The sequence below is a fragment of the Giraffa tippelskirchi genome, chromosome 9, assembly GCF_054371585.1.
Source record: "Giraffa tippelskirchi isolate mGirTip1 chromosome 9, T2T-mGirTip1v1.2.pri, whole genome shotgun sequence".
Classification (NCBI taxonomy): domain Eukaryota; kingdom Metazoa; phylum Chordata; class Mammalia; order Artiodactyla; family Giraffidae; genus Giraffa; species Giraffa tippelskirchi.
Genome location: NC_137283.1, coordinates 54551161 through 54573448, shown reverse-complemented (window position 1 = coordinate 54573448; position 22288 = coordinate 54551161). Strand labels below are relative to the sequence as shown.

The 22288-nt window shown below is 41.3% G+C and overlaps 1 protein-coding gene across 10 annotated transcripts in view; it reads right to left on the bottom strand.

Moving 5' to 3' along the window:
• RAF1 (Raf-1 proto-oncogene, serine/threonine kinase) overlaps positions 1 to 22288 on the bottom strand; it is a 72586-nt gene that overhangs the window by 6626 nt on the left and 43672 nt on the right. For 5 of the 10 annotated variants that reach the window (XM_081526357.1, XM_081526355.1, XM_081526354.1 and 2 more), the window contains 9 exons: positions 21473 to 21705; positions 13577 to 13689; positions 11732 to 11834; positions 11277 to 11434; positions 9619 to 9717; positions 7423 to 7576; positions 4397 to 4424; positions 4161 to 4288; positions 3696 to 3813 (listed from right to left, as the gene is read on the bottom strand). In XM_081526357.1, the coding sequence (XP_081382483.1) occupies positions 3696 to 3813; positions 4161 to 4288; positions 4397 to 4424; positions 7423 to 7576; positions 9619 to 9717; positions 11277 to 11434; positions 11732 to 11834; positions 13577 to 13689; positions 21473 to 21679 (1108 nt within the window). In that variant the 5' untranslated portion in view covers positions 21680 to 21705. Of the gene's footprint in view, positions 1 to 3695; positions 3814 to 4160; positions 4289 to 4396; positions 4425 to 6756; positions 6817 to 7403; positions 7577 to 9618; positions 9718 to 11276; positions 11490 to 11693; positions 11835 to 13576; positions 13690 to 21472; positions 21706 to 22288 lie in introns of all 10 variants that reach the window. The other 5 variants (XM_081526360.1, XM_081526359.1, XM_081526352.1 and 2 more) reach the window with 4 other exon arrangements.

Genomic DNA, 22288 nt, shown 5'->3' with positions numbered 1-22288 from the left:
CTGGCTGTCCTCAAGGGGAACCGCTTCCTTGCACCCGAGCCTAGTCGTGCAAGCCCTGCCCTCTCTCACGGCTCTCCTCCGGGCACACGCAGTCCCATTGTGGACTGATCAGCAAGGCAACCTCAGAGCCGTCAGCAGCAGCCAAAGCCACCCCCAGCAACGCACCCTGACCTGCACTCAGCTGGGCACCCTCCACCTCTAGCCTCTACTTTCTGGAACGGGGAACAAGACTGACTCCTGCTAAACATTCATCTGTTCTGTGTTCCACCATCACGGCCACCTGAAATCCTCCCATCTAAGTCCAAACCCTACTCCCCGGGTCTGTGTGACAGCGCTGTGGAAGTCACCCACACTTCCGCGTCGTGCACGTCGCTGACGGGAAGATGGGAGCCAAACAGTTCTGCCAACAGATTACACGTTAAGGCTACAGTCTTATGTCACGGCAGCCCCTCATTTGTATGTGCACCCCCAAGGAGGCCATCACAGGAATCCAGTTTGCTGGGAACAGTGGACAAACAAGACCATAAAACTGATTTCAACTCCCATACAGAACGGTTCTCCCACCAGAGCAAGGCCGAGTTTTCAGGTCACTCAGAAGCTCCCATCACTGGTCTTCAGGCCAAGGCTGGCCAAGCCTCCTGAAGGCTGTGCACAGGCCGGGATGCCCGCTGCACCCAGTGAGACCCAGAGTCTCTCCAGCCCCTCAGAGCCCACTCCACCTCTGCTGCTGCTTCCCTCCTGCCACCCCTTACCTGCCTTCCTCCATGGCCCTTCTGAGCACTCAGGACACACCATCTACTGGGCTTTCCTTGGTCATTATCCCCACAAGAATATTAACTCCATAAGAGAAAGAATTTGTATCCATTTTGCTTAGGGCTTCAGTCCCAGCCCTTAGAGAAATGCTCGGTATTAGAAGAATGCTCAGGAAACAGTGGCTGAAGAAATGAGTGGATTCTAAGAGGCACCGGTCAGCAAGCCAAGTCATGAACTGAAAAGCTGTCTGTCTGAAGCTCTGGAGCTGGAAGTGGGCACAGCCTCTGACAGGGAACACCAGGCACTTAGATGGTCCTCGGGGCCGAGCGCGCCAGGCCCAGGCCCCTCTCTGAGCACTTCGTGCAGCAGGCTCAGTGCCACTGCTGAGCGCGTGCGTGACGCGGGTGCTGGTCATCCAACCAGAACGTCTCCCTTTCCCTCCACAGTAATGTCAGAGGCAAATGTGGTACAAGCTCTAAGATACATTGCTACTGGTTATCATGGTTTTAGACACTAAGCTGGTATGATTCATCCACCACTGAAGAAGAAAGAGCTGCCATCACTGATAAATCTGAAGTGGGGTTTTTCTTTTTCCTTTTTATTTTTACCTTTTAATACTTCAATGAACTTCCCTGTTTTAATCATCTGGGATTGTCTAAAACTTACTATACACAGCCCTGCCTTCCAGAACAGAAACAGACTGAACTCCATTCCTCCTCTTCGTTCTGACTCAGTCAAGATGAGCCTCAGCTAGAGGCGGGGCTGGAGGTCCCCACACATGGCTCCTCCAGCTGCAGACCTCACACGCGACCCCTGAGTGTCCTCGGGTCTGGGGATCTGCTGCCTCTTCTCACTCTGAGAGACTGACCCTGCTGCTAACAGTCTGACAGCTTCAGCTGCTGTCTTCATCACTTTTAATGCATCTTTGCAATTAGGAGACTCCAAATTCACGCTCAAAAGGAGACTCGGCTCTCAGGCCCAAAGGGTCTCTTCTGTACGTGAAGTCAGTGGGCTCCGTTCACAGATCTGAGGCCTTCACCTTGGCTGCTTTAAGACCTTTTCTGTTTTTATTTTTTTGTTCTGCAGCTGGGCAAAATAAAAAGCATTTAAAAATCACCAAAACAGCTGTAATTTTTAAGGAACTGAATAAAACATTATATTATATATAGGAATCAGAAAAGCATTAGGGGGGGAAGAAAAAGGAAGCAAGCAGAACATAAAACATCCACTCAAGAAATCATGGTTCCTTGACCCTCTCCCTTCGTCTCATTTGCAGACCACAGCTTGCTTTCTGAGAGGCGGACCTAAAAGCCCACGCTTCCTCACCCCTCTGACTTTTGAGACTCTTAACTCAAAAACGAGAATCTTAAAGGCATTAGATGTGACACTAGAGCCATATGCCTCCTTACAGTAATCTACAAGCTCACAATTGAGAGAAAATCTACACTTTCAAAGGCAGTACTGTGGCAAATCTAATGCTCTAAAAAATTATGAACCCCCAATAAAAGCGTTCAGTCGGAGGAGGTTTAAATTTGGGCAACACTTAAAACTGCATGTACTGGCTTTTGGCGGAGGCTTTAAAATGTATAAAAAGGATAAAACGCTCCTAATGGAAGCATTAAAAGAAGTTATTTTCTGCTCCACTTCTTGCAATTACTTACAGGCTTGCTGTCTCAGATATAAGCACTCTATCTCACAAAATTGTGCTTTTCTTTTCTAAGGGATCACCAAGACATTTATGACGTCTATTTACAAAATATTCAGCAATAGCATAATTTCTCAGTGACCTGGGAGGCAGGCCAGTAGTATATTACATGCAATTTTCAAAAGGAAAGGAATCCCCCTTCATGTAATTTACAAATATTCAGTCCTTTCCCAGTTCTTACAAAGAACCAGAGACTCGTCAGATGATTAGTTAGAAGGGGAAAACCCGTATGTTAATGAACATAAGCTACTCGCAACGCTCCAAGTGTTAATCAGTTGTTAAAGTTGAATCTTAATGCTCCAACGCATTTTATGCTCATGACTTCTCTCAGCCTTTGTCCATTTATGTGTAAAGATAAACACGGTGGCATCCAAAGTAGAAATGCAGGCACTCTAGATTCTGTGTGGTTTTGTGGGGCTTTTGTTGGTCTCCTTGCTTGCTTTTTTGTTTTATTAAAATCCGAATTTAGAAGAGCTGTCTTTTGGGGAACATGTAGCATTTTCAAGAAAATACTCTCTCTGCTGACATCCTAAAGGCAGAGGCATTAAAAGCCTGACAGAGAAATGTTAAGTGTGTTGCCAAAATAAAGAAGCTGTGGCTACAGACCTTAAAATAGAAAGTTTCTTCCAAGTGACAAAGTGTTTCCATTCAAATAGGAACATCAACTCCATACAGATTCAAGAATACAGACTGTGCATTCCTGTCTGACAGAGGTTCCCACAACCAATTCTAGGGCAGAGCAAAGAAAGTCGGCCTTAGGAGGCTCCAGGCTTTACCGTGCTGGCTATCTGACTATGGCTGTGTCAGTTCCCCTTCTTGAGACCTCGGTTTTCTGCATGTCAAATCTCTAAGGGCCTTGCCAGTTTTAACTTGCTAGAATGCATGACCTTCCTAATAACAGACTCTTAAACACATTTAAGGAGCTTCAAAGCATATCCCTCCCAGGTTCACACTATCTAGTCAATTTATAAGGAAGAAGAGACTGTGACATTTGACTATAGTGCTCAACTCTTGTTCACCAGTTTCAAGTTATCGTGAAAACTTTTTTGTACCAATTATAGATTGTTGAGTCTTACAAAGAACAGTATGAAATGTCACTGAGACAGAACAGGTACTCTTGGTCAGTGTTGCTGTGAGCCCGCCTGGCCCTCTCTGGACCAAAACAGGACTTCACTCTGGTAGTTGACGGGGGCTGGGGCCGGGGCAGGGGGGGTGGGGGGGTGGTTACCAAACTTACCATGCCACTTGCCCTTATAAACAGTCCCGAAGGAACCTGACCCAATCCGAGTGGACAGCATCACTTCACTGGCTTCTATCTCCCAGTAATAGCTCGAATCTCTCTGTCCACGAGGCCTCTAAAGCAAGCACAGATCATTAATATATTCCATGAACGTTTAAAACTCTGTTTAATGAGAGTGTCAAAGAAAGGATCAACCCAACTCCATCCATTCCCAGATCTTTTAAAAATACATATTAACTATAAGTCTAGTTTTTGTCATTTGTGAAAATGCCATTTTAGTTGTGCCCTGCCTTGCAACAAACCAGCAAGTTTTCCAGTGCAAGCGTGCCAAAAACAGCAATGACATGTATAACAACATTCATTTAATTAGCCTTCCCCACCCCTAAAATTAAAGGCATCCTCATTTCTGACTAGGCTTTTCTTGTTGAATCCGGACATGCAGGGGGTGCTAGTCACACTCACAATTTTGTTCTTCTCCTGGGTGCTGGAGCCCGGCGCCCGCTCTCTCTGTGCCGGCACAGGGGTTTTGGGCTGTGACCAGCCTGTCGGGCTCAGATTGTTGGGGCTGCTGGACAAGGCTGAAGGGGAGCCTTAATAGACAAGACAAATAGGATCCACTCATGGATAAGCCAACAGAAGATACAACAGCATAAAGAGAAAGAGCCCATTACTATCTGCTAAATGACTTAAACAAGTACCTGATTCACTGTGACTTCGAATTGCATCCTGAAACAGAAAAGGAAAGCTGGTCAATTTCTGCCCTAGAAAAGATGTTCTCTGGGGGAGGGAGAGGGAAGATAAAGATTTACAAGAGCAAAAGAGATTATAAAATCTCTAAATCACAAAAGGTCTAATTACATCCATTAACTTTTCTTTGATTCAATTCATCAAATGTCTGTGGCCAGTATTATCATCACATGTTAGGAGGACTGATGCTAGTTTCTCATACAGGATGGACAGGACATTCTTTTTTCTCTGAAGAAAGCAATGCACACAGCAGACTGATACTCTTTAAAGGAAGGCTAACAAAGTTACTATCAAGCTGAGAGTTTTCCAATGGTTGGGGATCTTGCTCCACTGAAGCTCAAAAAAATAATAATATTTTTTAGCAAGGGATTCAGTGCCCAGTTCACCCTTACGTTAGATCTGCAAAGGGTCAGCACCAAGACTACGTACTTTATCCAGGCCAAAATCATGGAAAGCTGGAAGAACCGTAAATCCTCTAGTCTGAAACCTACATTTTACATATAAGAAAACATGTGAACAGGCAAAGGGACTTGGCAAGGGTCACACAACCAGCAGGTGGCAGAAACAGAACTAAAAATAACCATCCAAGGACCTCAGCCAGGAGCTCATTCATCACAAAATGTTCCTCAGATCTTGTGGGTAAGCTAAGAAATGAGTTACATTCTACTCAGGTGAGAGGTCAAAGGTTACCTTTAGAATTTATTAGAAACCGTTTAGTTGGAACAGTTTAAATCACAGGGGCCTCCCATGAGGCCTAAATCCTCATTTTATAAAATGCTCACTTGGGAGTATATAAATAACAACAATATAAAACCACTTCATCCCATATCCTCGAAAAGGATATTTTTCTCAGAAGTCCTACTCTGTTTTCCTTGTGTAACCACAAGATACTTTTTCACAGAATTACTACCAGAATGCTTGCACTCTGTGGTATCTTTACAAGAGATGAGAGAAATCACAGGCCAAGCCCCCCCACTTTGGCAGCCACATCTTCAGAGTTTACCAATAAAGCCTGGTTCTAGGGTTCCCAAAACTGGTCAGTCTTCAGAATTACCTGGAGAGGTATGTAAGAACACAGATTCCCAAGCCCCTCTACCAGAAGGACTGGTCTAAAAATGTCTGGGAGAAAAAGTGGGAAATCTAGGAATCTGCATGCTTTTAAGAATGACAAGATGACTGCCAGATGGACAATCCTTTGTCCAAAAATAACCTGAATTTCAGTAGAATATTTAGCAGCTGTAGTTTTATTATTCAACTAATCTATTGTTTTCAGTCAAAGCATGGCACAATGTATTTTTATTGACCAGAATTATATACCCTGTGCATCAGGATTTTTTCTTAATGCCATAGTGATTTTCTTCCCTGTTTTTTCTGTGCTAATTTCTACAGCTGGATTGACTTGTCATCTTGAAATCTAAACATTAAAAGAGAACTAAGATGGTTCATACAAAGCAAGAAAGTGTACTTTTAAAATGCTGAATCAAATTTTTAAACCACAGGAGTCAAAAATTTGCTCTGCTTCTAAAGTACAGACAGGATTAAGCACAACAGATGTGCCAGTTATTCTACAATTCAAGAATTTTCACTTTTAATGTACCCTCTAACTATAATAGAGTGTTTATACAAGAATAGATTATATATCAGAAGAAAAGTGGTATATTGCTGTATTATTATTGAGGCTTATCACAATAAAATAGTTAAGATTCATAGTCTGCATACACACAACCTCACAATAATCGTGTGATAACCAAAGTGCCCCTAAACGACCAATTTAGACCCCATGTTCAAAGGACAAGTATGTCAGAAATGACTTGAGGTCTGAGTACGGTGAGCTGTGTCTGAGGTCGCAGGTGGCCCTGAGGTTTTTCAAGGACCAATTCAGGATGCAGACAGAGCACAGCTGTCTCTGATTTAAAAAAAAAAAATCTCTTATCAAAGGATTTTCAGGTATACCAACGAAACTGACACACTTTGTTTCTAAATGAAATGTAAATAGAATAGTGATGGTGTTCAGTACGAAGTCAATAAACTAGCATTAGTCTCTGGTTGAAAATTATTTTTAATGAACAATTTTTAATACCCTTAGACTCAAAATCCCACCTGAGAAACTGATTTCACCTATCAACAATACCACATACAGGATTTTTTCTAAACTCCTAAATATGCTACTGCCAAACAAGAAAACATGAAAGCAAGTCTGATGAGAAATATAAAATGCAGTGATTGTTTCATTTTTGATAGTCTACTGTCTGACAGTCTAAGAAATCCTGTTAGTTTACAAGAAAGCAAAGGCATGAAGAAGAATACCTACTCTTCCCCTCACACAAAATCGTCTGGACCACGCCCTGGGAGAAGCATTCAGGCTGTTATTCTAGTCCAAAGCAATGAGAAATAAGAAGAATAAAGAACAAAGGAAGTATTTTAAGTGTATTCAGTTGTTAATAAAGATGAACCAGAAAGCAAACCAAACAAATAGAACATACCATAAAGCAAAGCAAAGAAAAAGCAGTTTGAAAACACTAGCTCTGGGCACTGCATATATCCCTAAATACCTGCTTATTAAAATCTTAGGACTCCACCCTTTTATTTCTAAATGAAATCACAAAGTCTTTCAGAGAGTTCATAGTCCTCTATCACTATATTTTCTTTTCCCCACTCCCTCTCCAAAAAACCACTACTCTTTACTGTAACTTATCCACTAGTTCACTGAAATTCTCTTCATAGCTAACCTGGAAAGAATGAGCTCAAATATTAACATCTCTTCAGGAAATTTCAGGTCTTCATTTGAATGGTATACCAACAGGATTATTAAGCTAGTCTGAGGATATACTGAATAAGAAATTCAGAAAGTCCAGGGGCCTGAGAAACTGCTGCAACATTCCTTACCAGGTTAGAAACCCAAAACTCTCTGACACAACTGTCAACCCACCCGAACGACTGACGGATGCTCTCCACCACCCGCAAGGGGCCCTTTTACCTCAATCATCCTGTTGTCCACAGGCAGAGTGGTGCTGACCATGTGGACGTTAGGTGTGGACGTCGACCTCTGCCTCTGGGAGAGGGAACCTTCAGAGGAGGGGCTGGAGGTGTTGAATGTGAAAGCGTGGGGTGTGGAGTATCTGTGCTGGGAACTAGGCAACAAGGAGAAAGAAAGCCCATGGTTGACACTCAAGTCTCTGGAATAGAAAAATCTTTGAACTACTTACTTCATTAACATACTCGGGGCAAACCCTACTTACACTATGACCTTCAACAAAAGTATTCCTTTCTTTCGTCAATCTAAATGTGCACCATTTAAAATTTTTCTTCTGTTGAGGTGCCTCTACATGCAAATTTTTAAAAAGGAAATCATGTATGTGCTCAGAATTCACGTAAAAAGAAATGATACTTCAATAAATCACGTCTACAGAATACTGCAAAATTTAAGACCATCTCAACACTACCCTCTACGATTAAGCCAGCTGGAACTTTCCCAGGTTCATTTCGAGACTAAATTAGAAAACCTGAAGGAAGATTTCTAACCATCTTAGACCTGCCCAGTGTGCCTGCACACAGGGAGCGCTTTCCTCATGGGCATCCTCTCCCCACAAACAGCTCACAAAATCAATTACAATGATTTTGGTTTCTAGATCTGCATACCTCTGACATTTATCACTGGCTTCTTTTACCCAGTGCCACTCTCCTGCCAGCCAAACTGGGAACATGCATTCAGCATAACACTGTCATTATTGCTCAAAAGATTACTCTGGGTTTTGTTCGGACAAGGTTAGCATCATGCGTGAATTCAAGGGATGAAAGACTTTTTCTAAGAGAAACTGTCCTACGGCCTTGAAAAATTGCCTTTCCAGGCAATTCAACATGAATGGCCTCAGAGGCCTGGTTTCTTCTATCTAAATATTCAGAAGCAAGTACAGTTTTTCAGTCAGATATCCTTTCCAAATTGACAAGAAAAATAAAAGTCATACACTAATACATCCAAGTATCATTTCAATACAAATTCCTTATTCTAAGATATGCTGCCTTGAATAATTTCCATGTTAGTTTTACAAAGGCCATTAAATATTATATGACTACATATAAGTTAAAGTCAGATATTTTGGGCAAAGATGTAGAATTATTTTAGGTTCCAAATTCATGTGTAAAACTGAGTGAGACGTGAACTCAACAAAACTCTGATTTTAAAGTTGGAAAAACAGAATAAAGACAGATTATGTGCAAACTCACAGGCACATTAAAATGGATTATTTATATTAAAAATCTAATTAATTTTTTTCAAGATATCAGTTTATTAAACATCATGGTTTTTTTAGCAATGCAAGGCCATAATAAGCATTTCAAAGTCAAGGGTTTTATTTTTATCAAATCACTGTATATCATTTTGGGACCCTTTCCCTGAGGCTCACTGCATACTGACAAAGGCAAATCTCAAAGTCTTTAAAATGTAATGAATGGATAAAGAAGATTTGGTACATATATACAAGAGAATATTACTCAGACATAAAAGGAAAGAAACAGGATCATTTGTAGAGATGTGGATGGATCTCGAGTCTGTCATACAGTGAGTAAGTCAGAAAGAGAAAAACAAATGTCAAATACTGACGCATATATGTGGACTCTTGAATCATGGCGCCAATGAGCCTATTTGCAGGGCAGCACTAGAGACAGAAGTAGAGAACAAGCTTGTGGACACAGTGGGCGAAGGGGAGGGCGTGATGAACTGGGAGAGCAGGACTGACATATATGCACTCGCGTGTGTAAAACAGGGAGCTCAGCTCAGTGAGATGATAACCCAGAGGGACGGGATGGGAGAGGGAGGGGATACATGTGTACATACAGCTGGTTTACTTCACTGAAGAGGAGAAAGTGACACAACATTGGAAAGCAATTACATTCCAATAAGAAATACAAAAACACACAAATGAGATATAAGGAGCACACCAGGATACCAGAATTAACTGTATTCAGTCACTCTCCTGAACTTAAGAACTAAAGGACTACAAAGAGAAAGATCTACATTTTGCTCTAACACCAATGCTGAGTTCCACAGAAGCCGCACACAGTTTACATGGAAACAGAAGGGAACCCAAGGGAACTCCTGTCCTCTGTGTTCACACTTTCAATCCCATCTGCCCCAGTACAACTTCCCATAAGAAAAGCAGTAGGTGCAAAGTACCCAGGAGGTATCCGGGAAACAGACTCTCGCATCCGACGCATCGTCAAAGAAGGCAGCGCTGGGACCCCGCCATCACCAACAGTGGAATTTGGGAACAATCTAAATGAAATCAGAGAAAGGCTGGTTTACAGACTTGTGGTAGTGATTTTACAGTCAGCCTGCTTGGCCTTCCAAACTCAGCTTCTCCTAGTCACATTTGCCTGGACCATTTTAGGCTATCCAGAGTAAGCTGTGTAAGTAACTCAAGTCACATCCAACTCTTGGCAGCCCTACGGACTGTGGCCCGCCAGGCTCCTCTATCCATGGAGTTCTCCAGGCAATAATGGAGTGGGTAGCCATCCCCTTCTCCAGGGATCAAACCTGGGTCTCCTGCATTGCAGACGGATTCTTTACCACTGAGCCACCTGGGGAGCCCACCAGTGGACTACCGACCTAAGCGATTGGGCTTAAACGACTACAGAACATGAACCTTGACCTGCCAATGAACACAGAGTCTCTAGTGTGCATTTCTAAGAAATACTGGCCCAATGTCCAGCTACATCAAAATAATGTTTTTTTAAAAAAATCTATATATAGTAGGGCACTTTGTAACCTAAATCATATAGCTCTTCTGGAAACATTCTGTCTCAGAAATGCACAAATGGTTAAGACTGAAGTATGAAGGACAGATCACCTTCAGCAGAAAAAGTCATACATAGAGAAAAAGTGATATTCGCATCAATCGGGCATCTTCCCTCCATGGGATGAGCACTCAGCGCCTGGAAAGCTCACGTGTTATCTCAGATAAGACTCACAAGAACGCTGCAGCCAGGGGATGCCCCCGTCACAGACGAGTGAGCCGAGGCTCAGAAGTAATGACAGTTAGTTAATGAAAACAGTGAGATTCTGACCACTGTCTGCTGGACTCCAAAGTTTGTGCTACTTACAAAGTTTGCTCTGCAAAAGAGAGAAGTTCTCTCTGCAAAAGCTACATGGGACTACCATGAAAGCAAAACAGATGCTCCCATGGTGGCTTAATGATAACACGCCCCTAATTTTTCTAGCGCCCTCAAAAAGGGGTAAGGTGCAACTCCGACGTTTCCTATCCCTGTTCACAGGTTTTAAGAGGTGCTCTGGAATATTTCTTTAAACTTTACTAAAAAAAATAGTTTGTCTATATGGAATATATTTGAGTAACTTGCTTGTCTCCAGAGGGATATATGTGTTTAAGGTTTACTGTAAAATCATTTCAAGACTAATGTTTTCCCTAGTTTGAGGTGAAGAAAACAGCACCAACCATCCTTACTAATCCTTCTCTTCAGGAGGAGAGGTCTCTTCAGCATTATTTAATACAATACAGAGTAGTGTCTACTAGCAATCTAGTAAAAACCCTGGGGACTCTTCACGTCCCCGTGCTCTTTTGTCTTACAGAATCACAGTATATCAATCTCTATTTGACAGTCCTCCCAGCTCGTTTTAGAAAGTTATATACAAGCCACACTAAAACTTACTAATTTCAGAACTGTCATATTTCTAAAGTAGATCATTTCCAGATCATGATAATTCACTTAGAAAGTCTAAAACCCAGACCTGTCAGTCAAATGTACAATATGCACCCTCCAAGGGGGTTTATACCTCCCTGTCCCCTTATATTCTTTGAAAAAAGAACAATGCCTTACAAGAGCTGTCTGATATTACTCCAGTCCACACACATAGTGGGTACTTTGGTGCTACAATGCTCGTGAAACTTGTAGCCACAAGTCTGACATCTAAATCCATTTAGCAAGAACTTCTGACAGATGTCACAGAAGGCAAGCTTCAGGAAGGTTTTCCGAGCCTGGAACAAGAACACAGGTGTGTAAATTATGCTGGATAAAAGACAAAATAATTTCCTCCTTGGCCCCCATGAGGTTTTATTACAATGGAGCATCATACTTTCAACATTTGTAATAAAATTCATACACAGAAACTGAAGTACATCTGTGATCTAGTGAAACCTAAACTGCTTTACTGTAAACAATGCATTGGCTTTAAACAATCCAACAACTTATATGCTTATTATCTCTGAGAAATTCCTATTGTGCCAGCCAAAGCACCCAACATACCACAAAGAGAGAAGAGATTCGCCACTTACAAAGTTGTGTGTTGTGAGGGGAACATGATCCAGGAAATCCACTTGAAGTTCCTCTCCGATCAACGAGGCAGCATCAGTATTCCAATCTAACCGTGCTTTTTTACTAAAGAGGATTTTAAAAAGCATAACACAAAAGGGAAATATTTAAACTAGGTAAAAGAGTTGAATACCAATAAATAATACCACTTAGCTCATGCTACATAAACATGAAACTTAAAAGTCCCATACAAGACTAACATTTAATTCATACAATAAATCCATAAAGCATGCATTCTTACCTCCATCTTAAAAATAAGAGAACTGGGGCTCTAAGAACATAACTTGGCTCAAAGCTACACAGAGTTTAAGGGCCTATTTGGAATCTAGGTCAGTCAGACTCCAAACGGGTACTCTTAGAATAAAGTTTTCTTTAAACAATGCAATAAAACAATCTCATAATAAAGGAAATCTGCAATAAATTGGACATCTTTAATAGGCTCAACTCTGTAGAACTGTTTATAGTCTATAAATATAATAAACTGAGGAAAGACTTAAGTGTCTTAGTATTTACTCTGAAACTCTTCTTTCTGTGCCTACATGACAAATAAAAGCAGGGTCATTTAAGTAAAAATGAATGTCCAACTCCTTTCCTGGGTCCTGTGCAGTCCACCAGGCCCATCTCCCGAAGGAAGAAGACCCTCGGACGGGGAGAGAACACCGCATACACAGCACCATTCAAACCTCTCCCTTTCCCTCCAAGAAGCCTACAGAGCCATTCTCCGATTATCTAACAGGAAACAATCCATTCCTTAATATTCCCTGAGCAGGGTACGGGAAACCCAACATGACTGTAAGTCCCGTTCCGCCCTAGTGGAGAAGGTGAGGGTCAGTGCTGTTTTCTGATCGGTCCTCAGGTGCTCTCCACCCAAGGGAGACTGAGGGTGGCTCCAAACAAACGCGCCTGGATGAGAGGGGCTCGAGCCCCCCATCTCAGCGCCCCTCGTCTCTAAGGAGCTCTATGCACGAGCTTGGGGACCAACCTGCAACTGTACCCAGACAGAGCTGGCATCTGCTTCAAAGATCTGCACTTCAGCAAAAAGCCTCCGATGCTGAAAGGAGCGCCATCAACAGATGACTTTATGCTCACCCTTCTGAGCAGACTCATTCCCTAGGCTCGTCTCTCAAACTAGGGAGTCCCTTGAAAAATAAAACATGCAAGCGAACAAAGAAGGGCGAGTTAAGGTATCATCCCAGATTTCTGGGGGGATGATAACAGGTAACGGATGGTCACAGACAGCTCTGATGCTTCAGGGTATTTATTAATATTACTCCTAGACTGTGAGGTGATGTCTCTATCTTTCCACCACCATTAGAAAGAGGATGTCCTATGGATAGTCCCTGAAGCAAATTCTCCTGCATCTTTTAGCCCTGTGTCTGTCAAACTGCTGGGATTCAGCAAAACTGAATAAAAATGAGTGAACTGTAAAAGTTTATCTCTTACAGACAACATTCTTTAACTATAAATAATAAGGCAAACACTTTCTGAGTACCCATTCGGTTAACTGCCTTACAGCAAACACAAAAGCCTTGCCCTCAAGAACATACCATCTGACATTACTGCTTCCTTCTGTGGAAACAGTATCCAACACCTAACATGTACTTTATTTTCCAATGTGATATTTAAGCAAAATGTTCAAGTTCTTGGTATCTTACTTTTCTAAGCTCTTTATAAACAAGATATTCAAATATTCACTATTCAATAGGAAGCAAGTACATATTTTTTTGTTTAATAGAAACAGTTATTATCTGAAGCTAGGAGATCCTTACTAGTATGAAGGAAGATTTGGCTGACTTTCAAGTTCTTACCCCTTGTGTTCGTGGAGAAGTCTGAACACTGCACAGCACTCTGGTTGCAGGCCTCTCACCTTGAGAGCTTTCATAAGGCAGTCATGCAAGCTCATTCCATTCCGCACATTGACCTACAAATGAAGGACCACCATTAGAACAAACACGGGCTGTGCCAGCATACTCCTTGGAAAGCAAGCATAGAATAAAGGCATCGGTCTGCAAAGGTGTATGTAGAAAATGTAAGACAGCATTGCTCGGACAGCTGACCCTTGAACAACACGGCTCTAAACTGCACAGGTCCATTTACATGTGGACTTTTTTCAGTAATAAATACTACAGTGCTACATGAGTTGTGGTCGTTTGATCCAAAGGCTGCACAACAGGAAATACATAGCAACCACATACCCAGGGGCTGACTGTAAATATATTTGAATTCTCACCTGCACACAGGGAGGGCACCCATAACCCTCGAGCTGTTCAAGAGTCAACTATAATGGCAAATACACACACAGAGGAAACCCCCAGAATGCCCAGCAAGGGCGAGCGCTGGGATAAAGCACTGAACATCAGCATGCGTCACGCTCTGCTGTTACTACATTACTTCTAATGACCTGTCAGAAGGGGTCATCTTTATTGGGGGAAAATATTTTTCAGAATAACACAAAGAGTAATATTAGATTCAAAAGATTAGATCTGATAGAGTGCCTGAAGAACTGTGGACAGAAGTTCATAACACTGTACACGAGGCAGTGACCAAAACCATCCCAAAGAAAAAGAAATGCAAGAAGGCGAAGTGGCTCTCTGAGGAGCATTACAAATAGCTGAGAAAAGAAGAGATGAAGAAGAGAAAGGGAAACATATACCCAACTGAATGCAGTTTCAGAGAATAGCAAAGAGAGATAAAAAGGCCTTAAGCGAACAATGCAAAGAAACAGAGGAAAACAACTGAACGGAAAAGACTAGAAACCTCTTCAAGAAAACTGGAGATATCAAGGGAACATTTCACGAAAGGATTGGCAAGATAAAGGACAGAACGGGGAAGGACCTGACAGAAGCAGACGAGATTAAGAAGAAGTGACAAGAATACACAGAACTATTTTAAAAAAAAAAAAAAGTCTTAATGACCCAGATAATTGTGATGGTCTGGTCACTCACCTAAAGCCAGATATCCTGGAATGTAAAGTGAAGTGAGCCTTAGAAAGCATTACTACAAACAAAGCTAGTAGAAGTGATGGAATTCCAGCTGGGCTCTTTAAAATCCTTAAAGGGGGACTTCCCTGGTGGTCCAGTGGTTAGGACTCTCCACCTCAGGACTCTCCACTTCCACCACAAGGGCCACAGGTTGGATCCCTGGCCAGGGAACTAGGAACTAAGATCCCACACACCACATGGTGTGGCCAAAAAATAAATAAATACATTTTTAAAGTAAATAAATAAAATCCAAAACATGATGTTGTTAAAGTGCTGCACTCAATATGTCACCAAATTTGGAAAACTCAGCAGTGGCTACAGGACTGGAAAAGGTCAGTTTTCATCTGGAAAAAGGTCAGTTTTCATTCCAATACCAAAGAAACGCAATGTTAAAGAATGTTCAAACTACCACACAACTGCACTCATTTCACATGCTAGCAAAGTTATGCTCAAAATCCTTCAAGTTAGGCTTCAGCAATCCGTGAACCAAGAACTTTCAGATGTACAAGCTGAGTTCAGAGAAGGCAAAGGAACCCGAGATCAAACTGACAACATTCGCTGGATTACAGAGAAAGCACAGGAATTCCAGGAAAACACCTACTTCCACTTCACTGGCTATGCGAAAGCCTTTGGGTGGATCACAACGAACTATGAAAAATTCTTAAAGAGATGGGAACACCAGACCACTTTACCTGTCTCCTGCAAAAACTATATGCAGGTCAAGAAGCAACAGTTAGAACCGGACACAGAACAATGGACTGATTCCAAATTAGGAAAGGCATACATCAAGGCTGTATATTGTCACCCTGCTTATTTAACTTATATGCAGAGTATATCATGCGAAATGCTGGGCTGGATGAATCACAAGCTGGAATCAAGAGTGCCGGGAGAAATAGCAATAACCTCAGATATGTAGATGATACCACACTAATGGCAGAAAGTGAAGAGGAACTAGAGTCTCTTGATGAGGATAAAAGAGGAGTGAAAAAGCTGGCTTGAAACTCAACATTCAAAAAACAAAGATCATGGCATCTGGTCTCATCACTTCATTGCTAATACAAGGGGGAAAAGTGGAAACAGTGGCAGATTTTATTTCCTTGGGCAGACAGTGACTGCAGCCATGAAATTAAAAGACGCTTGCTTCTTGGAAGGAAAGCTATGACAAATCTAGACAGTGCATTACAAAGCTGAGACATCACTTTGCCGATAAAGGTCCGAATAGTCAAAGTTTTTCCAGTAGTCATGTATGGATGTGAGAGTTGGACCATAAAGAAGGCTGAGCGCTGAAGAATTGAAGCTTTTGAACTGCGGTACTGGAGAAGACTCTTGAGGGTCCCTTGGCTGCAAGGAGATCAAACCAATCAATTCTAAAGGAAATCAACTCCCCATATTCAGTGGAAAGACTGAAGCTCCAGTACTTTGGCCATCTGATGCAAAGAGCCAATTCATCAGAAAAGACCCTGATGCTGGGAAAGATTGAAGGCAAAAGGAGAACACAGTGACAGAGGATGAAATGTTTAGATAATATCACCAACTCAATGGACATAAGATTGAGCAAGCTCCAGGATATAATGAAACACAGGAGAGCCTGGTGTACTGCAGTCCATGGAGTTGCAAAGAGTCACACATGACTTAGCAACTGAACAACAAGAAGATTATTTAAAGGGTGGGGAATCTATATATGTTTATATATGTCATATACCTGTGAAAAAATAGCTCTTACCCCTATGAGAAACTGGTTTCTTGTTGTGTAGTCGCTAAGTTGTGTCTGACTCTTTTTGACCCTATGGACCGTAGCCCACCAGCCTACATGGGATTTCCAAGCAAGAATACTGGAGTGCGTAGCCATTTCCTTCTCCAGAGGATCTTCCCATCCCAGAAATCAAACCCACATCTCCTGCATTGGCAAGCAGATTCTTTACCACTGAGCCACCAGGGAAGCCCCAAAAGACAGTAGTTGGGAGAGAGAAAATGATCAATTTTCCCTTTCTACATCTCTAATTTGTTTGACTCAATGAAATATTCATGCAAACATAAATATCCATCAGAAACAAAAATTAACCAATCCAATCTGTAACATGAGTTCTTTGGATCAAAAACTTGTATTTCAACTTATTTTCAACAAAATGGTTCATCTTCCTAACCAAAAAGCCATCTTACATACACTGCACAGTACAGGGGGGCAAGCAGGAAGTGGAAAAAATAAAGTCTCTGCCCTGTTGTCAGGGCAAACAGCACTGCTGGTTTAAATATGTGTGCACACCCATGCAGGTAGTCTCAGCAGTATAGACCCCTTCATACCCCCATGTACCCAGTCCTCAGGAGCTCGGTAGGCACTTCAGAGACTAACAGAAAGTGTGAGCACCCAGTGTGCTAAAGTCAGCAGCTATATATACATTTCAACTAAGATTTTAAGCATTTCAGTAAGAGCCCTATACAGTATTTTTAAAACCAATCAACTTCATTAAAAGTAAGGCAACTAGACTCAGAATGGGCAGCAGGGAGGGCAGAATGAGATCTGCAGTGCTTGCAAACTGCCCACAGTGGAGTCCTTCTGCTGAAAATGTGACAGCTGACAGTGGCCAATCCAGCCCCTTCCCAGAGAGAGGTAAGTGATTTTTCATTTTAAAGGTTTAGAATATTTTCAACTGTTCCTCTTCAATGTTTCACAACAAATTTATTTTGAAGGTTTCTTGAAGCAGTGATACCCATAGAAATAGCCCACCAACTTCCAGCTCTTCAGAAACAAAACAACTCAGCAAAGGAAGCGAGACTGATCTGAACTGTGAAGATACCAAGAATGAGGACAATGAAAAGTAATAAACACTCACGCAGTAAGAGAGCCAGGACCTGTATCAAATGCTGTGCAGCAGTACTTTGAAAACTGAAAAGTGATATCTGTGATATTTAATCTTCATTAGAAGCCAGAGCTCCAAGAGCGAGACAGTTCTTTAAATATCCTCTAATCCAGCGGGGTTCCCAAACGTGGCTGGTATTAAGAGTCATCCGAGGAGCCTGGGAAAATGTATTTTCCCAGCCTGCCTCCTCTAACACACTCAATCTGATTCAGTTCATTCCGAATGAAGCTCAGGAATCTGTAGCTTAAGCTGCTTCTGAGGTGATTCCAATGGTAATTAAAGAGCCTGAGCTCTGATCCAATCACTCATCTAATAAAAAGCAGCAGCAGTAAGTCAGAGAGACACATGTTTACAAAACAAATGACAAGAAAAATTTAAAAACCAAGCACTACTAATTATTCTAAAAATTACTTATCAGATATACAACCTCTCTGCTCCTCTTCTCTCTGGACTCCCCATGGATACACGCTGTGATGAGTTATGGTCTGACTCATCTCTGGAGCCCACTACTAAGTGACTGTGCCAGTCATTCTGGGCTCCAGCAGTGAAGCAACCTGGGGATGACTAGAAACAGCTGACTGACCGTGCCGGCCAGCACATGACACCTCCCTCCTTCAAGGCAGCCCTGAGCTGGGTGCTCTGATACCAGCCATGTTTGGGAACCCCGTTGGATTAGAGGATATTTAAAGAACTGTCTCGCTCTTGGAGCTCTGGCTTCTAAGGAAGATTAAATATCACAGATATCACTTTTCAGTTTTCAAAGTACTACTACACAGCATTTGATACAGGTCCTGGCTCTCTTACTGCGTGAGTGTTTCTATCAGAGGCACACAGTCCACCTCTGGTCAAAGAAACAAAAGAAACTAACTTTCTCTGATAGATCCTTCTCAAAAGCTGCTACAAGTGTCATGCTTTTCAAATCAGTGGTCCCCAGCCACCAGCTGTGCTCAACTGAAGGCGATCAAGGATACGCTGATGTAGAAAACACTGAGCAACTATCATGAACTACCATTTTCCTTGTGAAACTAGTCACTGTAGCTAGCATCAGCCTCATTTCATAAAGGTCAGGAACAGAGGCTCAAAATATTATGTAACTTGTCATGATACAGCTTATAAAAGGCAATACAGGGATTTAAATGTGGGCCTCATTGTCTTAAAGGCCTATACGCTTAAACTATTGCGCCAAACTACGGTTCCTAGTCTGCAGGCAAACGGGTAGACGGGGGTGGAGGAGACGGGCAGAAACGCCCAGAAGCAGCACCGGAGGGTCTTCAGCTCCCCGTCATGGTCACACTTCCCACTTTCTTAAAGTCAGAAAATTAATGAGAAAACTCACTTTGCAAACAAAAGATTACTACTGAAATAAGGAGATGATTATTTTGCCAGTCATTAAAGTTTCATTTCCAGGAAAGGGAACAAAAATAAATTTACTCAAACTTTAAATGCCTTTGAGTTTTGCCTTCAGTTTAAAAATGTACCTTAATGTACAACACTGTAATTGGGAGGCTCTTTAGGTTTCACAAAAGCAAAAGGAAGTTTTAGTAAAGAGGAGAGAGGGGAACTGTTAGAAAGAAAACTCTGGACTGCACTTCCCAACCTTGGAACTTTTCCTCACCTAGGTACACAGAATAAACACAAGGCACCGATTTTACACAAAGAACAGAGTGGGGGAGAGGATGACGCCTGGACGTTTTGAATGAAGGTCGTCTTGCACCGTGTCGGTGCACGATAGTCACACACCAAGCACAACTAGCACAGCTTCACTTTTCGGTCTCAACCAAGTGGTGTCCCCCCCACCCCCCACCCCACCCCCAGAATAGGAGGAAGCTTTCTGAGCAGTAATTTCTTAGAAAAGTTGAGATTTTGTGTCAGAAGCTACATAGGAATAACTGGCTAGTCCAGGGCCTTGGAAAAAAGCTTGGTTTCTAGGCTACCTCCAGCTTTGCCCCAGAACCTAGGAAATGTACTAAAATAATTTTTTTCCAGGTAATTTTATTTTCTTCTATATACTTGACTGTAATATCAAAAAAATTTAAAAGAACAGTTTGCTTTAATACACTGAACAAAGTTTGTAATTAGCCAGAAACGTCTAAGGGGATTTTTTAAAGAACCCTTTGAAATATATCCCTATTAAGAATGTACTATATTCACCTGACACCAGTCAGAATGGCCATTATCAAAAAAATCTAATACAAATAATAAATGCCACAGAGGGTGTGGAGAAAAGGGAACCCTCCTACACTGCTGGGGGGAACATAAATTGATACAGCCACTGAGAAGAAGAGAATGGAAGTTCCTTAAAAAACTAAAAACAGAGCTACCATTATGATTCAGCAATCCCACTCCTGGGCATATCTGGAGAAAATTATAATATACAGACACCTCAATATTCACTGCAGCACTACTTACAATAACCAGGGCATGGAAGAAATCTAAATGTCCACCAACAGAGGAATGGATATAGATGTGGTACATATATACACAATGGACTATTACTCAGCCATAAAAAAGAATGAAACACTGCCATCTGCAGCAACATGGATGGCCCTAGAGATTGTCATATTGAGTGAAGACAGAGAAAGACAAACCATGAACATGATGGTATCACTTTCACGTGTAATCTAAAAACAGGGTATAAATGAGCTTATCTACAAAACAGCAAGTTACAGATATAAAAAACAAATCTACGGTCACTAGAAGGTAGAGAGGAGGAGAGATAAACTGGGAGATTGGGACAGACATATACACGCTACTATATACAAAACTGATAACTAGTAAGGACCTACTGCTAGCACAGGGAACTCTCCTCAATACTTGACAATGGCCTATATGGGAAAAGAAAATTAAAAAAAAAAAGGATCTATGTGTATGTATAAATGATTCACTATGTAATATACCTGAAACACAATATTGTAAATCAACTATATTCCAGTAAATATTTTCTTTAAAATGTACTATTTGTTTAGGTGAATTGCCAGAAAAGACGACCTTCTAGGCAAGACTAAGTCGAAGGAAGGCCACGAGTTAGAAAAAAGCAAGGGGGTGTAAAGAGAATATAAAGCAATAAAATCTACAACTAGAAAGTCAATTAACAAAGACTCTAAGTAGAACCCTCTTACACTGTTGGTGGGAATGAAAAACACAAAAACCAGAGTTACTATATGATCCGCCAATCCCACTCCTGGGCATATATCCAGAAAAAGACAAAAACTCTAATTCAAAAAGGTATGTGAACTCCAGTGTTCACAGCACTATTTGCAATACCCCAGACATGGAAACGACCCCAGTGTCCACCCATGTATTAGCCATAAAGAAGAATGAACTACTGCCATTTAAGATTATCATACTAAGTGAAGTCAGTCAGAAAAACAAATATTATGCAATTATCATTTAAATGTGTAATGTAAAAATAATAGATGAATCTACATACAAAATCAAAACAGACCACGGACACAGAAACTAAGCTTATTAGCAAAGGAGCGGGGAAAGGTGGGTAAGTCAGGAGTGTGGAAAACCAGAAACAAACTAGGGTACATTACATAGATTAGAAACAAGGATTTACTATGTAACATGGAGAACTATTCAATATCTTGTAATAACCTATAGTGGAAAGTTATCTGAAGCATATATACATGCCAGAATCACTTTGCTGCATGCCTGGAACTAACACAACAGTGTAAATCAACAATACCTCAATTTAAAAAAAAAAAAAAAAGGTGCAACTACAAAACACTAAAATAAAATTTAAAAATAAAGACTCTAAGCGACAGTGAAGATTTTTGCTATCTATAGGATGGGCAACATGATCTGTAATGTTTTTATAGGTGATGGACAGCTACAATTTCGGAGAGGAATGTTCACGTACCACTGTTCTTTGCTTGTTTGGCAAAAACACACGGATAGTGTTGCTTGTCTTAGAAGGGTCCGTAAGTTTGCCATCATCTGACGCCCGACGCTGATAGCCAAACTGCTGAACTATCGTAGGGGAGATGCAGCTGGTGCCATCAAACACCGTGTCTTTGAATCCAAAACCATTGCTGAGCGTCTTCCAGGCCCCCTGTATGTGCTCCATTGATGCAGCTTACACAACACTGCAACCTAGTAAAAAAAAAAATTATAATTCTTGAGTAAAATTAATTACCTCAGCAATACAATATACAGAGTAACTGTGAAAACAGTAGTATGTGGGTTTTCTTGTAGGTGACATATTCTGCTTAAATACATTATTCAGAAAACTTCTATTATAGTATATTTCCATAGAATATTTCATAGACAACTCAAAAATGAACAAGATGGGGACTAGAGACCAAAGGACTCATCAAGGGTTATACAACCAGGTAAAAGCCAACCTGGACCATGAGCCCAGGTCTCCTGACTTCCAGTCTAATGCTTTTTCAATTTCACTTTTTCTTTTATTATTGTATATTAAGCACGAACAACTCCCCTTGAATATTAGTAACACATTAGTATTATGAGAAATACAAAAAAAAAGTGTAAGCCATAATTTTCTGCCTTTGAAGAAGAAAAAGAAACTAGTTTTTGTAAGATGTGTGTTAGATACTTTATATATAAATTATCTCGTTTAATCTATAATACGGACCCAGAAAGACTTTAAATACCTTCCTCCAACCACGCTTTAATTTTTAAACAAATGAGGCAGAGCAAAACCATGCTACTTGCC